The sequence below is a fragment of the Heterodontus francisci genome, chromosome 11, assembly GCF_036365525.1.
Source record: "Heterodontus francisci isolate sHetFra1 chromosome 11, sHetFra1.hap1, whole genome shotgun sequence".
In the NCBI taxonomy this organism is placed as follows: Eukaryota; Metazoa; Chordata; class Chondrichthyes; order Heterodontiformes; family Heterodontidae; genus Heterodontus; species Heterodontus francisci.
Genome location: NC_090381.1, coordinates 33,039,603 through 33,059,454, shown reverse-complemented (window position 1 = coordinate 33,059,454; position 19,852 = coordinate 33,039,603). Strand labels below are relative to the sequence as shown.

At 44.3% G+C, this 19,852-nt stretch overlaps 1 protein-coding gene across 3 annotated transcripts in view; it reads left to right on the top strand.

Moving 5' to 3' along the window:
* Positions 1-19,852, top strand: part of inpp5d (inositol polyphosphate-5-phosphatase D) — a 241,649-nt gene that overhangs the window by 182,660 nt on the left and 39,137 nt on the right. For all 3 annotated transcript variants that reach the window (XM_068041954.1, XM_068041953.1, XM_068041951.1), the window contains 6 exons: positions 1,919-2,007; positions 5,146-5,227; positions 15,363-15,452; positions 17,200-17,313; positions 17,875-17,954; positions 19,139-19,226. In XM_068041954.1, the coding sequence (XP_067898055.1) occupies positions 1,919-2,007; positions 5,146-5,227; positions 15,363-15,452; positions 17,200-17,313; positions 17,875-17,954; positions 19,139-19,226 (543 nt within the window). The remainder of the gene's footprint in view (positions 1-1,918; positions 2,008-5,145; positions 5,228-15,362; positions 15,453-17,199; positions 17,314-17,874; positions 17,955-19,138; positions 19,227-19,852) is intronic.

Genomic DNA, 19,852 nt, shown 5'->3' with positions numbered 1-19,852 from the left:
ACTTGCCTTGTTGGTGGCGGTCGTCAGTGGCCCCATTAAGCACCTGTTAGGCCACATATAGACCTGGCAGACCCAGCGGCAGCTGCATTCAGAACAACCTAGTATTGCGGTGTAGGCCTTAAGCAGGCATTAGGCCTCTGATTTGGATATGCAAAGGGCCTAACGGCTGATTTGGGCATGGACCCTGGACGCCGATTTAGTGTAGAAAACATAGAGGTAAGAATTACGAGTTAGACCAGAATTAGAATATTGTATACAGTTAGGAGCCCTTTTTTCAGAAGAACATCAAGGCCACAGAGAGGCTACAGAAGAGATTCACTAAGATGATCCCAGGGATGAGAGACTTTAGTAATGAGGAAAGACTGGAGAAGCTGCACCTCTTTTCATTAAGACGAAGGAGGTGAGGAGGAAATCTGGGAGAGGTGTTCACAACTATGGGAGGTTTTGATGAGATAAATAGAGAAACACAATTTCCACTGGTTATTGAACCACTAACTAAAGGGCATAAATTTAAGATAATCATTAAAAGAACATAGGGAGACGTTAGGTGGATTTGTTATGCAGAGGGTTGGTAGGACATTGAATGCCCCGTTAGTAACAGTGGTTAAAGCATGATCCGTCATAACTTATAAAACGGAAATGAATAAATATTCAAAAAAGAAAAAAAAGTGATGGTATGGGGAAAAATCAGGAGAATTGAACTAAATGGGTAACAGTTTCAGAGAGCAGGTATGATGAGCCAAATAGCCAACTTCTCTGAAGTTCTGTGATTCAGACAATCATTACTGTTACAGGAATGAATCTACTCTACACCAGGGATAGGTTTATTCCAGCTATATTAATGTGACGTATGGGACAAGATGGAGGAAGCACAGGCGTCACTGATGGATCCATGTAATGAGAATGGAGATAAACTCCTGGTTTGGAAATGGTCTGGGGCATGGAAGAAAATTGAATTCCTTAAATATGAGCTTGCTGTCTCATTGGTTACATGGTGTGGTGCGAAGCCATGTAGTCTAGAAGGTTCTAGTTTTGATTACTGGCCTGTGAAGATCTCAGAGGAGCAGCATTCGAAATGGTACAGTTGCTGTCAACCTCCCTGATTTAGACTGTGGAAAATCAACAACAGTAGCAACTTACATTTGTATAGCACCTTTAACATAGTAAAATATCCCGAGCTGCTTCACAGGACCATAATCAAACACAAACTGATGCTGAGCCAAAGGAGGAGATATTAGGACAAAAGCTTGGTCAAAGAGGTAGGTTTTAATGAGTGGCTTAAAGGAGGAGAGAGCAGTGGAGAAACAGAGTTTCGGGCAGAAGGAGGGTTCCTGCACCGGAACACTGTCCAGTAGAAAGTGTATGAAAATGTTGACTCAGGACAGCATTGGGCTCAACTCTATTAGCTCCTGTGGCTGAAAACACTCACTGTCGAATCTCACCTTTTTATTATCTTCTAGTGAGGAATGAAAGCTCTTCTGTGTTGGGGTGGAGTGAGTAGAGGAGGTGATTCACAGTTTTGAAGCTAGCGCAGTTTCTGGCAGAACTCTGCTGCGGGTGCATTGTAGACACCGCACACATCAGGGTGTGTTGGAGCTCTGCTGTGGGTCCAGTGACAGTACAGCACATGTCAGGGTGTATTGTAGCCCTGCTGTGGGTGCAGTGGAGACACCGCGCACCTGAGAGCCTGTCGGAGCTCTGCTTGCTGTGCCAAGGGGTGCAAGAGCACAAGATCTCCAATCTTGTTGGCTCACTGAGCTTGTGAACTGGCAGTGTCCAGTGACCAGGTATTCCCTGTAAGGGTACTGTGAAATGTGATGGTGAGGCACACTGGACCATTCTGAATCATGTTAGGATGCTGGAGCAGGGTGACAGAAAGCAGGAAATCATTTTATCACAGCACTTTTTCACATTGCAGAGGAAGAAGAGATCACCTTCCCTCCATCCTATCGCTATGATCGTGATAGCAGAGATATATACAACTACATCAAACAGAAGGCCACTGGAGTGAGTATCACAAACATTGTTCCTTTTTCAATTTTTTTTCATGTAAATTTTGTACTTGCCAAGGTGAATGATGCCATATGGGAACAGAGCTATAGTGCTACAGCACAGTGCTGTATAGTGTACTATAGCTGTATGTACAGCTTGAGTTAGATACAGAGTAAACTCTCTACACTGTCCCATAAAAACAGTCCCGGGCAGGGACAGCATGGGTTAGATACAGAGTAATGTTCCGTCGACACTGTCTCATCAAACACTCCCAGGTTAGATACAGAGTAACACTCCCTCTACATTGTCCCAACAACATGGCTCAGCTCGAATCGCAGAACGGTCCTCACATTGGGAGATTTCTGTTTCCCACATCTGCTCGCTGTTAGTTCCTCTGAATCAGTTTCTTCAGCAGCATCCCCCAAACCTGTGACCGCCATCATCTAGAAGGACATGTGCAGCAGGTGCCTGGGAACAACTTCACCTCCAATTTTTAAATTTTTCCCCTCATTCCGTGATGTCCTTCACCCTGGGCAGCAACATACCATTCAGGACTCCCAGTTTTAAATAAAAAAGGCTGTCTATAGCTCATTATAGGATCACCCATTACTTGCTGTCTACCATTCGTCTGGTCTACGGCCCATCCTTCCTCACAGCTGTTCAACACTATCTATTAGTTCCATTAATTCAAGATTTCACTGGGCCTGTGAGTCCTGTCTTCCTCGGCTGATCCTATGAATGGTCACCAATGTCTCTTTTACTAAGTTATCCCAGTGTCATGAAATGTCTATTGCTGCCTCGTTGGTGAGCATATTCTGGAGAGTATGATTGAGAAACCTCCTCATCCCTGAGACTATGGTTTGTGGCTAATCGCTTCTCAGTACAAAGACCTTGTACACTTCAGACTTTCATTTTCTGACACATGGTGCGGATGAGTTGTCCCTGAATCCAAGATCGTCCAAAGTTTGCAGCGAATGTTTGGACCAGACCTGAGAGCAGATAGCAGGTCCTGTCCTTAACAATGACAACTTGCACTTATACACAATGAAACATCCCAAGGTACTTCACAGGAGCATTATCAAACAACATTTGACACCAATTAAACAACTGACAGGAGGAGGAGGCTCCACAAATATCCCCATCCTTGACGATGGGGGAGCCCAGCACATCAGTGCAAAAGACAAGGCTGAAGCATTTGCGTCCATCTTCAGCCAGAAGTGCCGAGTGGATGATCCATCTTGGCCTCCTCCTGAGGTTCCCAGCATCACAGATGCCAGTCTTCAGCCAATCCAATTCATTCCACGTGATATCTGTGCTGAAGGCACTAGATAGTGCAAAGGCTTTGGGCCCTGACAACTTTCTGGCAATAGTACTGAAGACCTGTGCTCCAGAACTTGCTGCACCTCTAGCCAGCTGTTCCAGTATAGCTACAACACTGGCATCTACCCAGCAATGTGGAAAATTGCCCAGGTATGTCCTATCCACAAAAAGCAGGACAAGTTCAATGCGGCCAATTATCATCCTATCAGTCTGCTCTCAATCATCAGCAAAGTGATGGAAGGGGTCGTCGACAGTGCGATCAAGTGGCACTTGTTCAGCAACAACCTGCTAATTTGGGTTCCACCAGGGCCATTGAGATCTTGACCTCATTATAGCCTTTGTCCAAACATGGACAAAAGAGCTGAACTCCAGAGGTGAGGTGAGAGTGACTGCCCTTGACATCAAGGCAGTATTTGACCGAGTATGGCATCAAGGAGCCCTCGTAAAACTGAAGTCAATGGGAATCAGGGGGAAAACTCTCCACTGGTTGGAGTCATACCTAGCACAAAGGAAGATGTTTGTAGTTGTTGGAGGTCAATTATCTCAGTTCCAGGACATCACTGCAGGAGTTCCTCAGGGTAATATCCTAGGTCCAAACATCTTCAGCTGCTTCATCAATGACCTTCCCTCCATCATAAGGTCAGAAGTGGGGATGTTCGCTGACGATTGCACAATGTTCAGCACCATTCACGACTCCTCAGATACTGAAGCAGTCCATGTAGAAATGCAGCAAGACCTGGACAATATCCAGGCTTGGACTGATAAATGGTAAGTAACATTCACACCACACAAGTGCCAGGCAATGACCATCTCCAACAAGAGAGAATCTAACCATCTCTCCTTGACATTCAATGGTGTTACAATTGCTGAATCCCCCACTATCAACATCCTAGGGGCTACCATTGACCAGAAACTGAACTGGAGTAGCCATATAAATACTGTGGCTACAAGAACAGGCCAGAGGCTAGAAATCCTGTGGCGAGTAACTCACCTCCTGTCTCCCCAATGCCTGTCCACCGTCTACAAGGCACAAGTCAGGAGTGTGATGGAATACTCTCCACTTGTCTGGATGGGTGCAGCACCAACAACACGCAAGAAGCTTGACACCATCCAGGACAAAGCAGCCCGCTTGATTGGCACCCCATCCACCACCTTAAACATTTATCCCTTCTACTACTGACGCACAGTGGCAGCAGTCTGTACCATCTACAAGATACACTGCAGCAACTCACCAAGGCTCCTTCGACAGCACTCTCCAAACCCGCAACCTCTACCACCTTGAAGGACAAGGGCAGCAGATGCATAGGAACACAACCACCTGCAAGTTCTCCTCCAAGCCACTCCATCCTGACTTGGAACTATATCATTGTTCCTTCACTGTTGCTGGGTCTAAATCCTATGAACTCCTTTCCTAACAGCACTGTTGGTGTACCTACACCCTAAGTACTGCAGCGGTTCAAGAAAGCAGCTCACCACCACCTGCTCAAGGGCAATTAAGGATGGGCAATAAATGCTGACCTAGCCAGTGACACCCACATCCCCCAAATTAATTTAAAAAACAAGCTATACAAGGAGATATTAGGCCAGATGACGAAAGTCTTAGTCAAAGAAGTAGGTTTGAAGGGTGTGTTAAAGGAGGAGAGTTTTAGGGAGGAATTTCCAGTACTTGGAGCCTGGGCAGATGAAGACACATCTACCAGTGGTGGAATAATTAAAATTGGGGATGCACAAGAAAACAACCTGAAAATGGGATTTGTGTAAGAGCTGAACAGGGAGCGGTACTTTGCTGAGGGATTGTCCTGTGCGATTGGTAACAAATTGTTCTCTCCTCAGCTAAAGTATAACCTGCCATCCTGGTGTGATCGAGTGCTATGGAAAAGCTACCCCAACGTTCATGTCATGTGTCAGTCTTATGGTAAGGCGGATTTGTTTAGTAGCTTTATTGTGTGGGCTGAAACTGCTTCCATTTATCGGTGTTACATTTATAAGATCCTCTTGTTGAGGTACTGTGAGTGCACAGTCAACAACTGGCCTCAGCAGCTTCAGTGTTTAAAAGAAAATATGGCACTGAAACAGCCCTGTAAGCCATTCTGACCGCTGTCCGCAAACCCCTTTATCCAAGGCCCCTTACACAGACACACGCATGCCAGTGAACACAAATACTCACATGTGTACAATGTGTCCATTTGCACAAGCCCATGCTGAAGTAATCGCACACATTACATACACACACATAGAGGAAGCTCATCTACCTCTGATGCTGCCATGTTTCCCATGAACTGGGTCAGCCATGGCTCAGTTGGTAGCACTCTCGCCTTCTTGAACACAAAAATCCAGGCTGACATTCCAGTGCAGTACCGAAGGCGTGTTGCTTTGTCAGAGGTGCCATCTTTCGGATGAGATATTAAACCAAGGCCTCATCTGCCCTCTCAGGTGGAAACCAGGGCACTAATCCAAAGAACAGCAGGAAAGTTCGCCCTGGTGTCCTGGTCAATATTTATCTCTCAACCAACATCACCTGGTCTTGGCCATATTTCTGTTTGTGGGAGCTTGCTTTGTAAAAATTGACTGCTGTGTTTCCTAAATTATAATAGTGACTACACTTCAAAAGTACTTCATTGGCTGCACATCCTGAGATTGTAAAATGGCACTATATAAACGCAAGCTTTTTTGTAAACTTTTTTTCTTGGGCCTCAATCCCATCTTTATCCTCATAGAATGTAGTTGTGTTTTAAAGGATTCTTTCCTGTACGATGTGGAAACTGGGATAACCCTGCATCATATTAAAACCTCTTGCCTCCTACTGGATGGAGGTAGAGGAGCAAACCTGCAGGGAAATCACAGAGATTTGCAAGAACTATAGAGTGGTGATAACGGGGGACCTTAATTACCCAAATATTAAGTGGGATAATGTTAAGGATAAGGAGGGGAAGGAAATTCTGAAATGTGTTCAGGAGAACTTCCTTGACCAGTATGTTCTCAGTCCAACTAGGACAGAGGCATTGCTGGATCTGGTGCTGGAGAATGAGGTGGGCCAAGTGGATGAAATGTCTGTGGGAGAGCACTTGGTTAAGAGTGATCATCATATCATAAGGTTTAGATTAGTAATGGAGAAGAGCAATATACAATATAAAGTGGAACTTCTAAATTGGAAGAGGGCTATCTTCAATGGGATGAGAGGGGATCAACCAGGATAAAATGGAGCCAAAGTTTGACAGGAAAAACTGTAATGGAACAATGGGTGATATTTAAGGAAGAGGTACTTCAGTTGCAGGCTGGGAGCATTCCAACAAGAGGGAAGATAGGGAAACCAAAGCCAGGACTACTTGGATGATGAGGGAGATCGAGAATATGATGAAACAAAAAAAGAGGGTGTAAGATATATGTCAGGTGAATTCTTCAAGAGAGAACCAGGCCAAATACAATATGTTGAGAGGGGAAGTGAAGAGGAAAATAACACTGACAAAGAGAGAATGTAAGAATAGAATGGCAGTTAACATAAAAGGGAACCCAAAAAATCTACTACAGCCTATAAATAGTAACCAACTAGTAAGAGGTGGGGTGAGGGCTATTAGGGACAAAGAAGGTGGTATGTACTTCGAGGCACAGGGCAAGGCTAGAACACTTAATGAGTACTTTGCATTGGTGTTTACTAAGGAAGACGATGCTGACAAAATATCGGTTGAAGCGGAGATGATAGAGATAATGGTTGGGGTGAAAATTGATAGGCAGGATGTACTCGAAAGGTTGCCATGCTTAGAGTGGATAAGTCAACTGATCCAGATGGCCTGCATCCGAAGTTGCTAAAGAAAGTGGGGAGGGAGACAGCGGAAAGTCTTGCCATAATCTTCCAGTCTACCCTGTCATGCCCTGTAAGAATATTGTGAGTTTCAATGAGATCACCCCTCATTCTTCGAAACTCTAGAGAATAAAGCCCCAGTTTATGCAATCTCTCCCCATAAAACAATCTCGCCATCCCAGGGATTAATCTGGTGAACCTCCATTGCACTCCCTCTATAACAAGTATATCCTTCCTTAGATAAGGGGACTAAAACTGTACACAATACTCCAGGTGCGGTCTCACCAAGGCTTTATACAATTGCAGCAATACATCTTTGCTCCTGTACTCAAATCCCCTTGCAATGAAGACCAACATACTATTTGCCTTCTTAATTGTTTGCTGCGCCTGCTTACTAGCTTTTAGTGACTCATGAACAAGGACACCCAGGTCTCTTTGGACATCAACACTTCCCAACCTCTCACCATTTAAGAGATAATGTGCCTTTCTGTTTTTTTCTACCAAAGTGGATCACCTCACTCTTATTCGCATTATATTCCATCTGCCATGTTCTTGCCCATTCACCTAGCCTGTCCAAATCCCCTTGAAGCCTCCTTGTATCCTCCTCACAACTTATATTCCCTCCTAGTTTTGTGTTATCTACAAATTTGGAAATATTACAATTGGTCTCCATATCCAAATCATTTATATAGATTATATAGATAGTTGTGGCCCAAGCCCTGATCCATGCTGTACCCCACTAGCCTGACATCCTGAGAATGACCCATTTATTTCTACTCTCTGCTTAACCAATTCTCAATCCATTGCAGTATATTACCCCTATTCCCATATGCTCTAATTTTGTTCACTAACCTCCTGTGCGGGACCTCATCAAAAGCCTTATGAAAATCCAAACATACCACATCCACTGGTTCTCCTTTATCTATGCTACAAGTAACATCTTCAAAAAATTCCAGCAGATTTGTCAAACATGATTTCTCTTTCACAAATCCATGTTGACTTTGCCCAATCATATCATTATTTTCCAAGTGTCCAGTTATCTCATCCTTTATAATAGATTCTAACATTTTCCCTGTTACTGATGTCAAACTAACAGGTCTGCAGTTCTCCGTTTTCTCTCTCGCTCCCTTCTTAAATAGTGGAGTTACATTTGCTACTTTCCAGTCTGCAGGAACCCTTCCAGAATCTATAGAATTTTGAAAGATAACCACCAATGCATCCACTATCTCTATAGCTACTTCCTTCAATTCTCTGGGATGTAGCTCATCTGGTCCAGGGGATTGATCAACTTTCAATTCAATTAATTTTTCGAGTACTACCTCTTTATTGATACTAATTACTTTCAGTTCCTCAATTTTATAAGTCCCTTGGTTTCCTAGTATTTCTGGGAGGTTTTCTGTGTCTTCCTCCATGAAGACAGACACAAAGTAGTTGTTTAGTCACTCTGCCATTTCCTCATTCTCCACCACAAACTCTCCTGTCTCTGTCTGCAATGGACCCACATTCATCCTTGCTAATCTTTTCCCTTTCACATACCTAAAGAAGCATTTACAGTTCACCTTTATGTTTCTAGCCAGCTTACATTCATAATCTCTTTTCCATTTCTTTACCAGTTTCTTGGTCCTCCTTTGTTGGACTCTTAAATTGCTCCCAATCCTTGGATTTATCACTTTTTCTGGCAACCTTATAAGCTACTTCCTTTGACCTTATGCAATCCTTAACTTCTTTTGTTAGCTACAGTTGATTCACCTCTCTTGGTGGGTTTTTGTGTCTTAGAGGAATGTATATTTGTTGTAAACCATGTAATATTTCTTTAAATACGAGCCATTGCCTGTCTACCATCAAATCTTTTAATGTATTTTCCCAATCCACAAAAGCCAACTTGCCACTCATACCTTCATAGTTTCCTTTGTGCAGATTTAAGACCCTAGTTTCAGAATGAACTATGTCTCTTTGACACTTAATGTAGAATTCTATCATATTGTGGTCACTATTTCCTAATAGCTCCTTTACAGCAAGGTTATTAATTAGCCCTTTCTCATTGCATAATATTAAATCTAAAATAGCCTGATCCCTAGTTGGTTCTTTAACATACTTCTACAGAAACCCATCTCATACACACTGCAGGAATTCGTCCTCCACAGCATTAGTGTTAATTAGGTTTACCCAATCTATATGTAAAGGCTGCATTTGCTGAAAACGCTACTACTAGGTGGTGCTGCACGGGCATGTCTGTGACGTTCAGGCAGCTGCCAGGACTAAGGATGGCGCTGCTCAAATAATCACACAAAGGCAAAGTAAACACATGGCAGTACACAATGGCCAGATAGAGCGAGCAGGCAGGGAGGTAGCGAGCGAGCGGGCAGGGGGGGGTGGAGAGCGAGCGGGTGAGGGTGGAGAGCGAGCGAGCGAGCGAGTGGGGGGTGGAAAGCAAGCAAGCGAGCGAGTGGGCGGGGGGGTGGAGAGCAAGCAAACAGGGGGTGGAGAGTGAGTGGGCGGGGGGTGGAGAGCGAGCAGGCGGGGGGTGGAGAGCAAGCGGGAAGGGGTGGAGAGCAAGCGAGCAAGGGGGGGTGGAGAGCAAGCAGGCAGGGGGTGGAGAGCGAGCAAGCTGGCGGGCGGGGGGTGGAGAGCGCAGAGATTTAAGGTTTTGGGCAAGAAATGCAGGGGGATGTGATGAAGAACTTTTTTACGCAGTGAAAATGGCCTGGAACTCGCTGCTTACGATGGTGGTGGAAGCAGAGATGATGAATGATTTCTAAAGGAAATTAGATAGGCACTTGAGAGTGGCATGATGTTGTGTGGAGTAGCGGTGGGGCTTTTCTCACTCTTTCTCTCCCATATGGAGACCACCTCTTCCCTTGTAGTTCACTGCCTTTCCCAATAACAAGGCTGAGATTACAAACTCACACATTCTACCATCCCTCAGTTGGGCCTCAAGAAACCTCCAAATTTCATCGTTTGTGTTCTTGAATATTAGTCAACTAGTTCAGCTTTTTAAAATGAGATTTGATCAGCTCTCATGTTGCCATTGAGATCCTGAGAAGTGACACGTCATGTTGGAACGGCACAATGAAATGTGACCATTAGCAAACCCACAACAATGCTCTTTGCAACCCCAATAAAAGAACCCTTCGGCTCTAACAACGCAATTAAAGGAATCTGTCAGTCCTTAACAACCCTGATAAAGGAACATTCCAACTCACAGCAACCCCAATAAAGGAACACTCCAGCTCTTAACAATCTCAAAAGAAGAACATACTAGCATTTAATAATGGCATTGAAGAACTGCATTTAAAGGGACACCGCAACTCTTAGCAACCCCATTACAGGAAGACGAGCTGTTAATAACCCCATTAAAGAAATACTACAACAACAATTTATATTTATAATGCACCTTTAACATAACAAAACGTCCCAAGGCGTTTCACCGGAGCGTTATAAAGCAAAATTTGACACGGAGTCTAAGGCAATATTAGGGCAGATGATCAAAATCTTGGTCAAAGAAGTAGGTTTTAAAGAGTGTCTTAAAGGAGGAAAAAAAGGCAGAGAGGTTTTGTGAGGGAATTCCAGAGCTTAAGCCCTAGGCAGCTGAAGGCACAGCCACCAATGGTGGAGCGAATAAAATCGGGGATGTTCAAGTGGCCAGAATTAGATGAATGCAGATATCTCGAAGAGTTGTGGGGCAGGAGGAGATTTCAGAGATAGGGAGCGGTGAAGCCTTAGAGGGATTTGAAGACAAAGAGGAGAATTTTAAAATTGAGGCATTGCTTAATTGAAAGCCAATGTAGGTCAGCGAGCACAGGTGTGATAGGTGAACAGAACTTGCCGCGAGTTAGGACATAGGTAGCAGAGTTTTGGATGACCTCAAGTTTACGGAGGGTAGAACATGGGAGGACAGCCAGGAGTGCTTTGGAACAGTCAAGTCTAGAGATAACAATGGCATTGGTGAGGGTTTCAGTAGCAGATGAGCTGAGACAGGGGCGAAGTCGGGCGATGTTACAGAGGTGGAAATAGGCAGTCTTAATGATGGCATGATTGTGTGGTCGGAATCTCATATTGGGGTCAAATATGGCATCAAGGTTGCAAACAGTCTGGATCGGCCTCGGACAATTGCCAGAGGGATAGAGTCGGTAGCTAAGGAACAGAATTTGTAGCGGGCACCGAACGTAATGGCAGTAATTAACTGGCGGAAATTTCTGCTCATCCAGTATTGGATATTGGACAAGAAGTCTGATAATTTAGGGACAGTGAAGGGATCGAGAGAGGTGGGGGTGAGGTAGAGCTGAGTGTTGTCAGTGTACATGTGAAAACTGATGCTGTGTTTGGATGATGTCACTAAGGGGCAGCATGTCGATGAGAAACAGGAGTGGGTCAAGGATAGATCTTTGGGAGACACCAGAAGAAATGATGTGACAGCGGGAAGAGAAAGCATTACATGTGATTCTCTGGCTACGATTAGATAGATGAGAATGGAACAAGGTGAATTAAGTCCCTCCCAGTTGGATGACAGTGGAGAGGTATTAGAGAAGGGTGGTGTGGTCAACTATATCCAAGGCTGCAGAGAGGTCGAGAAGGACGAGGAGGGATAGTTTAAATTATTACCACCTCCATTAAGGGGATACACCAGACAAATTCTCTTTAGATGCAGAGTGAAGATCTCTCTACACTATCCTTGGATGTTCCCCAACCTTTAGTAGAGCGCCCCCTTCTGCATCAAAGAGATATTAATAGATTCAAATAAATGTTAATAGATTAAGTGAATGGGCAAAACTGCGGCAAATGGATTTCCATGTAGGCAAATGTGAGGTCATCCACTTTGGACCTAAAAAGAATAGAACAGGATACTTTCTAAATGGTGAAAAGCTAGAAACAGTGGAAGTCCAAAGAGACTTGGGGGTCCAAATACATAGATACATACGAACATACGATTTAGGAGCAGGAGTAGGCTATTCGGCCCCTCAAGCCTGCTCCACCATTCTATAAGATCATGACTGATCTGTTTGTGGACTCAACTCCACTTTCCTGCCTACCCCGATACCCTTTGACTCCCTTATTTGTCAAGAATCTGTCTACCTCTGCCTTAAAACATTCAATGACCCTGCCTCCACTGCTCTCCGGGGAAGAGAGTTCCACAAACTCATGACCCTCTGAGAGAAAAAATTTCTCATCTTTGTCTTAAATGAGAGACCCCTTATTTTTAAACTGTGCCCTCTAGTTTTAATCTCTCCTCCAAGGGGAAACATCCTTTCAACATCCACCCTATCAAGTCCCCTCAGGACTGTTTCGATAAGATCACCTCTCATCCTTCTAAACTCCAATGAATACTGACCTAACCTGTCCAACCCTTCCACATAAGATAACCCTCTCATCCCAGGAATCTGTCGAGTGAACCTTCTCTGAACTGCTTCTAATGCAATTATATCCTTTCTTAAGTAAGGAGACCAAAACTGTACACAATACTCTAGGTGTGCTCTCAACAATACCCTGCATAACTGTAGCAAAACATCTCTACTTTTATATTCCATTCCCTTTGCAATAAATGACAACATTGCATTTGCCTTCTTAATCACTTGCTGTACCTGAATACTAGCTTATTGTGTTTCGTGTACTAGAACACCCAGATCCCTCTGCATCTCAGAGTTCTGCAATCTCACTCCATTTAAATAATATATTACTTTTCTATTTTTCCGGCCAAAGTGGACAAGTTCACACTTTCCCACATTATGTTTCATTTGCCAAATCTTTGCCCACTCACTTAACCTATTTATATCCTTTTGCAGACTCCTTATGTCCTCTTCACAACTTACTCTCCTACCTATCTTTGTGTCATCAGCAAATTTAGCAACCATACATTCTGTCCCTTCATCCAAGTCATTGATATAGATTGAAAATAGTTGAGGCCCCAGCACTGATCCCTGTGGCACTCCACTGGTTACAGTTTGCCAATCTGAAAACAACCCATTTACGCCTACTCTATTTCCTGTTAGCTAACATCCTCGATCCATGCCAATATGTTACCCTATACCATGGGCTCTTATTTTGTTCAGTAACCTTTTCATTAAAATGTTACCAACAGGTACAGAAAATAATCAAAAAAGCTAATGGAATGCCTGCCTTTTTATCTAGAGGACTAGAATAGTGGGTAGAGGATATGCTACAGCCATATAAAGCCCTGGTTAAACTACACCCGGAGCACTGTGAGCAATTCTGGGCACTACACCTTAGGAAGTATATATTGGCCTTGGAGGGAATGCAGTGTAAATTTACCAGAAATTACCAGGAGAGTTTAAGCAAACTAGAGTTGTAGTCCCTGGAATTTAGAAGGTTAAAAGGTAGTGTCATCAAGTTTTCAAGCTATAAAGAGGAACAGTTAGGGTAGACCAAGAGAAACTATTTCTGGTGGTTCAGGAGAGTCTAGGACTAGAGGACATAGTCCAAAAATTATAGCCAGACTTTACAGAGATGAAATTAGGAAACACTTCTACACATAAATAGTGGTAGAGATTTGGGGGTCTCTTCTGCAAACAGCATTTGATGCTGGATCAATTGTTAATTTAAATCTGAGATTGATAGATTTTTGTTAACTTAAATTATTAAAGGATATGGGGCAAAGATGGGTAGATACAAACATACATACGAACATATGAATTAGGAGCAAGAGTAGGCCACTCGGCCCCTCGAACCTGCTCTGGCATAAAATAAGATCATGGCTGATCTAATTGTAGCCTCGACTCCACATTCCCGCCTACCCCCGATAACCTTTCACCCCCTTGCTTATCAAGAATCTATCTACCTCTGCCTTAAAAATATTGAAAGACTCTGCTTCCACTGCCTTTTGAGGAAGAATGTTCCAAAGACTATGGAGTTAGATCACAGATCAGCTATGATCTCATTGAACGGTGGAATAAGCTCAAGGGGCTAAATTGCCTCCTCCTGTTTCTATGTTCCTATCAATGTGATAATCTCCCATTTCCTACACCAGTCATCTAGTAACCTCTCTAAGTGGGATTGCCAGTTAAGGTTTAATGAGGGACAGTTTCCTGCTGTCGTCCCATATTCACTAGGTCTGGATTTACACCGCCCCACCCCAATTTCATGTGAGAGCTTTACAAACAGCAGACAGAGGGAGCTTTCTTGCTGTTAAATTTTAGAGATGAAAGAATAGTGTTTAAAATTTTTTAAATTCTTTTCAAGGGATGTGAGTGTCGCTGGCTAGGGCAGCATTTACTGCCCATCCCTAATTGCCCTTGAGAAGGTGGTGGGTGAGCCACCTTCTTGAACCGCTGTAGTCCTTGGGGTGTAGGTACAACCACAGTGCTGTTAGGAAGGGAGTTCCCAGGATTTTGACCCAGCGACAGTGAAGGAAAAGCGATATAGTTCCAAGTTAGGGTGATATGTGGCTTTGATGGGAACCTGTAGGTGGTGGTGCTCCCATCTGGTGCCCTTCTAGGTAGTAGAGATCGTGGGTTTGGAGGGTGCTGTCGAAGGAGCCTTGGCGAGTTGCTGTAGCACATCTTGTAGGTGGTACACACTGCTGCCACTGTGCATCGGTGGTGGAGGGAGTGAATGTTGAAGGTGATGAATGAGGTGACAAACAAACGGGCTGCTTTGTCCTGTATGGTGTCGACTTCTTGAGTGTTGTTGGAGCTGCACTCATCCAGGCAAGTGGAGAGTATTCCATCACATTCCTTACTTATGCCTTGTAGATAGTGGACAGGCTGTGAGGAGTCAGGAGGTGAATTACTCACGCAGAATTTCCAGTATCTGACCTGCTCTTGTAGCCACAGTGTTTAAGTGGCTGGTCCAGTTAGGTTTCTGGTCAATGGTGACACCCAGGATGTTAATAGTGGGGCATTCAGCGATGGCATGTAATGCCATTGAATGTCAAGGGGAGATAGTTAGATTCTCTCTTATTGGAGCTCGCTATTGCCTGACATTTGTGTGGCGTGAATGTTGCTTGCCACTTATCAGTCCAAGCCTGAATGTTGTCCAGGTCTTGCTGCATATGGACAAAAGGTGTTTCAGTAACTGAGGAGTCGCGAACGGTACTGAGCATTGTGCAATCATCAACGAACATCCCTACTTCTGATGGACAGAAGGTCATTGATGAAGCAGCTCAGTGCACCACACCAGCCTGTCATCTGACTTGAGGCAAGGTATCGAGTCCCAAAATTTTTTAAATATCTGCAGTATGCAATTTGCAATAATTGTGCTGAAAACCAAATGTCTAACTGTTGATGTTCAATTGCAGGCTGCACCACAGACATCGTCACCAGTGACCATTCACCGGTGTTTGCAACCTTCGAGGTGGGAGTGTCAACACAGTTTGTGTCTAAGACTGGTCAGTAGCCATGAAGTCTTATCATTTATCTTTTCAGGCCCACAGAGGAGTTCTGGACTAAGATATTAAGGGGAACAGATAGGGTAAATAGAGAGAAACTATTTCTGCTGGTTGGGAGGAGTCTAGGACTGGAGGTCATAGTTTAATCAAATTAGGGGGCCCCTGCGGGATGTGGCTGTCAGTCAAGCACCTGTAACAGTGTCATATGGGACTGGTAGAGCTGGTTTGAGCTGCTCATTCCAGTGCCTCTCAAGTGACCAGAAACCCAGGGAGGCATGGTTGAGCCTCATTACCATAAATTTTCTCACTGGAACGACCAAACCCAGCCAGATCCACCACCTGGCCGACTGGTGGGTAAAGGTATGCAGCAGCAGGAGGCCTCAGCTGGGGACCCAGGTGAGAGGTGAGAGGGTAGAGGGTGCTCTGACTGGGATTGGGGGGGAGGTCTGGGAAGAGCTAGCATGAGTACATGTGTAATGGGCAGAATGGCCTCCATTTGTGCCACAATAGTATAATAGTGGAGTCTGTCTATCCGTAGTCACTGAGTCTGCATAGCCGAGTCATTGAAGCTTCTAGAATACAGTGTCCGGCTGTTTGTGTCCACTTTGGATCTAAAAAGAATAGAACAGAGTACTTTCTAAATGGTGACAAGCTAGAAACAGTGGAGGTCCAAAGAGACTTGGGGGTCCAGGTACATAGATCATTAAAATGTTACCAACAGGTACAGAAAATAATCAAAAAGGCTAATGGAATGCTGGCCTTTATACTTAGAGAACTAGAATACAAGGACGTAGAGGTTATGTTACAGCTATATAAAACCCGAGTTAGACCACACCTGGAGTACTGTGAGCAGTTCTGGGCACTACACCTTAGGAAGTATATATTGGCCTTAGAGGGAATGCAGTGTAAATTTACCAGAAATTACAAGGAGAGAATAAACAAACTAGAGTTGTAATCCCTGGAATTTAGAAGGTTAAGAGGCGATTTGATCAAAGTTATCAAGACTAGAGGACATAGTCTAAAAATTAGAGTCAGACCTTTCAGAGATGAAATTAGGAAACACTTCTACACATAAATGGTGATAGAGATTTGGAACTCTCTTCTGCAAACGGCATTTGATGCTGCATCAATTGTTAATTTAAATCTGAGATTGATAGAGTTTTGTTAACTTAAATGAGGCCCAAGTCTTCCTTGTGTGGCCCACAAGGAAACCTAAAATTCCACTTTATTACTAACGTCCCTGGGCCTGTCCCAGTTTACAATCCAGCTTCCAATATGTCTCGCATAACAGGGAAGCTGTCACTGCTGTCCCACTCAGGCCTCCGACTATTGGGGCAAGGCAGCAGGATCAGAAGAGTAAATGTCTGCCCTCATTTTAACTGCCCTCCCCCCACCGACTTGGTTTCTGCCAGGTGGACGCCGAGTAAAATTGGAGACACACACTCCCTGGACTTTCCCATGAAGAATAGCCGATTGGATGAGGTACCAGAAGGCAGCCAATGGCTGTAAAAGCCATGGCCCCATCAAAAATCAGAGCCATCAGGAGGCAAGGAAAGAGAATTAAGTAGGGGAAACATAAAATGGCTTGCATGACTGCTCTGCCTCAGTTAATCCGGGAAGGAAAACTGCAAACCGGGAGCCAGTGCAGAAGGCCAGCAGTGTATAGAACTTTAAACAGGTTAAAAAAGGAAATGATGTGAGACAATTATGCCTGAGACTGTACTAACCCATCACCTTCATTCCACAGACCCCAATAACGCTGCCTCTCCTGGCACAATCAATTTTATCAGATGCGAAGCTACATTGAAAACCAAATCCAAGACAAAGTTTTTCATTGAATTCCACTCCAGCTGCTTAGAAAGTAAGAATACTTACTTATCAGTGTCCCTCATCCAGACCCCCATGTGTGTATGTGTGTGTGTGTCTGTGGTGCACACATGTGTGTGTGTGTCTGTGGTGCACACATGTGTGTACGTGTCTGTAGTGAACGTATGTGTGTCTGTGGTCCATGCATGTGTGTTTGCCTATTTGTCACAAGAACATAATTTCAAAAATTTCAATCAAATTAACTCAGTCTTTTCTTTCCCAAGGAAAGAAATGTAACATCATTAACATTCCTCAGAACTGAAATTTCGATATGTGTGAATCCCTCAGTCTGTCTGTCTCTCTGTACCAATGTGTCTGTCTTCCACCTCCTGTCTGTCTTCCCGTCAGATAGCTCCAGTTGAAGAGCTAGTATGAGTTTATATGTAATGGGCAGAATGGCCTCCATCTGTACCATAATAGCTGATTCCCCTGAGTGAAGTCTGTCTATCAGCAGTCACTGAGCCTGCATAGCCTAGTCATTGAAGCTTCTAGACCGCAGTCTCCGGCTGTTACTTTGTGTTGAGTGGAACCTATACCAATCTTGTTATCCCTCCAGATCTTGTAAAGAGCGCTGAAGGTGAGAACCAGGAGTCCAGAGATGAGAACCTGACTGTTGTGTGGAGTACTCCACCCGAGGTAACCAAAACTTTCTTGTTGTTTAATTTCTCATTGTCATAAGGTGAGTTTTGGATTGCAGCATTCCAGATTTCTTAAGAAAGCGGTTCATTTGTTTTATCATAACTCCTAGTCAGACCAGTTGTAAAATTATAAATAGTAGTTCTGCTTTATGTTTTCTAAAAAACTAACCCTTAGCCATAAACAGGAATTCTGTACAGTTCCGCTGTGAGCAACCCTTATTCTGCAGAATAATCAGGAACTCTGTACAGTAACTGTGATTAACCCTTACCCTGCTGAATAAACAAGTAGTTTGTACAGTTACAGTGATTAACCCTTACCATGCTGAATAAACAAGTAGTTTGTACAGTTACAGTGATTAACCCTTACCATGGTGAATAAACAGGGACTCTGTACTGTTACACAGTGAGCAACCCTTGCAGAATAACCAGCAACTCTGTACAGGTACAATGATTAACCCTTACCCTGCTCCACGATCCTGGGCCTCCAGTGGGTGCCATTCTCGCAGCAGCCACCACCTCCCCGGTGGTGCCGCCAAGCAAAAGAGCTGCCAGCAGAGAAGGAGGCCTTTTAGCCCATCGTGCTCATGCCAGCGGGCGGGACTTCTCACCCCCAGGATCTTGATCCCAGAAAAGGCCTGCCGGTGGCCTCTCAAGTACCTATTGGCTCATCATCTGGTGGGCTTTCCCCAAAAGAGGCAACGTGGGTCTCCCACCACTCTCCAGCCGGTGGCCGAGACCCCCATCGCCTCCATAAAACTCCCCCCGATAGCTCTGATGAATTGCGAACAGCAACAAAATCATGATGTCTGAATGGCCTTCTTTTGTGCTGAATCTTCTAAATGTTCATGTCCTGGTGCTGCAGTGACACTAGTGTGTAAGTGAGCCTTGTGGACCATTAGGCCTCAGGCTTGAGGCTTGACTTTGTTGAGAAGACAGTCTTGACCAGAGTTGCAGTAGGGTTGCTACAATTGGCTTAAAGGTTATGCGCTCACAGTTAAGAGATATCAGAGGACAACCAGTGCCTCAGAACTGATCTTTAGCTAGAATTAGTGCTTCTGAATGTGTGAAATAGAAGGTTTAAATGACTGGTAAACGTATTTTGCTGAAGCATTCAGTGCTACTGGGCTCTTGGGTCTGGCTTCTTATCGCCCATAACTCACATTCTCTCTATTTCCTCCACAGTTAATGCCCATTATCTCCGACCCAGAATATTTATTGGACCAGCACATCCTCATCTGCGTCAAGTCCACTGACAGCTACGAATCCTACGGTAAGCCTGAGTACACATGGGCATCTGGACAGATCCTGCATACAGCTAAACAGAGAAGCTTTCTACTCCAATTTCTACTCCAAGGATACCTGGTGGATACTTTACAGCATCTGTCCAGTGAGCTGTAACCTGCAGCATAAGAAAAGTTAAAGGCAGGAGAGGTTATTTGGCCCATTAAAGCACATTACTCTATTTCTTGAATTCTTTCATTGAAACCCATCCCTCTAGTCCCTTAACTCACCGATTGAAGCCCATTCCTCGAATACATTAACTCACCATTGAAACCCTTGAGGAGGTGATGGTGAGCTTTCTTCTTGAACTTCTGCTGTGCATGTGGTGCTGTTAGGCAGGAAGTTCCAGGATTTTGACCCAGGGAGGATGGAAACACTGAGAGAAATGTTGGACATAATGCAGTGGAGCAGTCATTGATTGTTCAGCTGCAACACTCTTCAGTGAGCTGCAGGCAAGTGTGGGGCTCCTCCCACTTCTTTGCCATCCACCATCAATATATCTCCCTCATCTTTCTGAAGGTCCATGTCCAGTGGCGGTTCCATGTTTTGTCCCTGTTGCAGAGCAATGTTATGCAGTAAACCACTCTCAAACAGGACACTCTTTGTGGGCTGTAC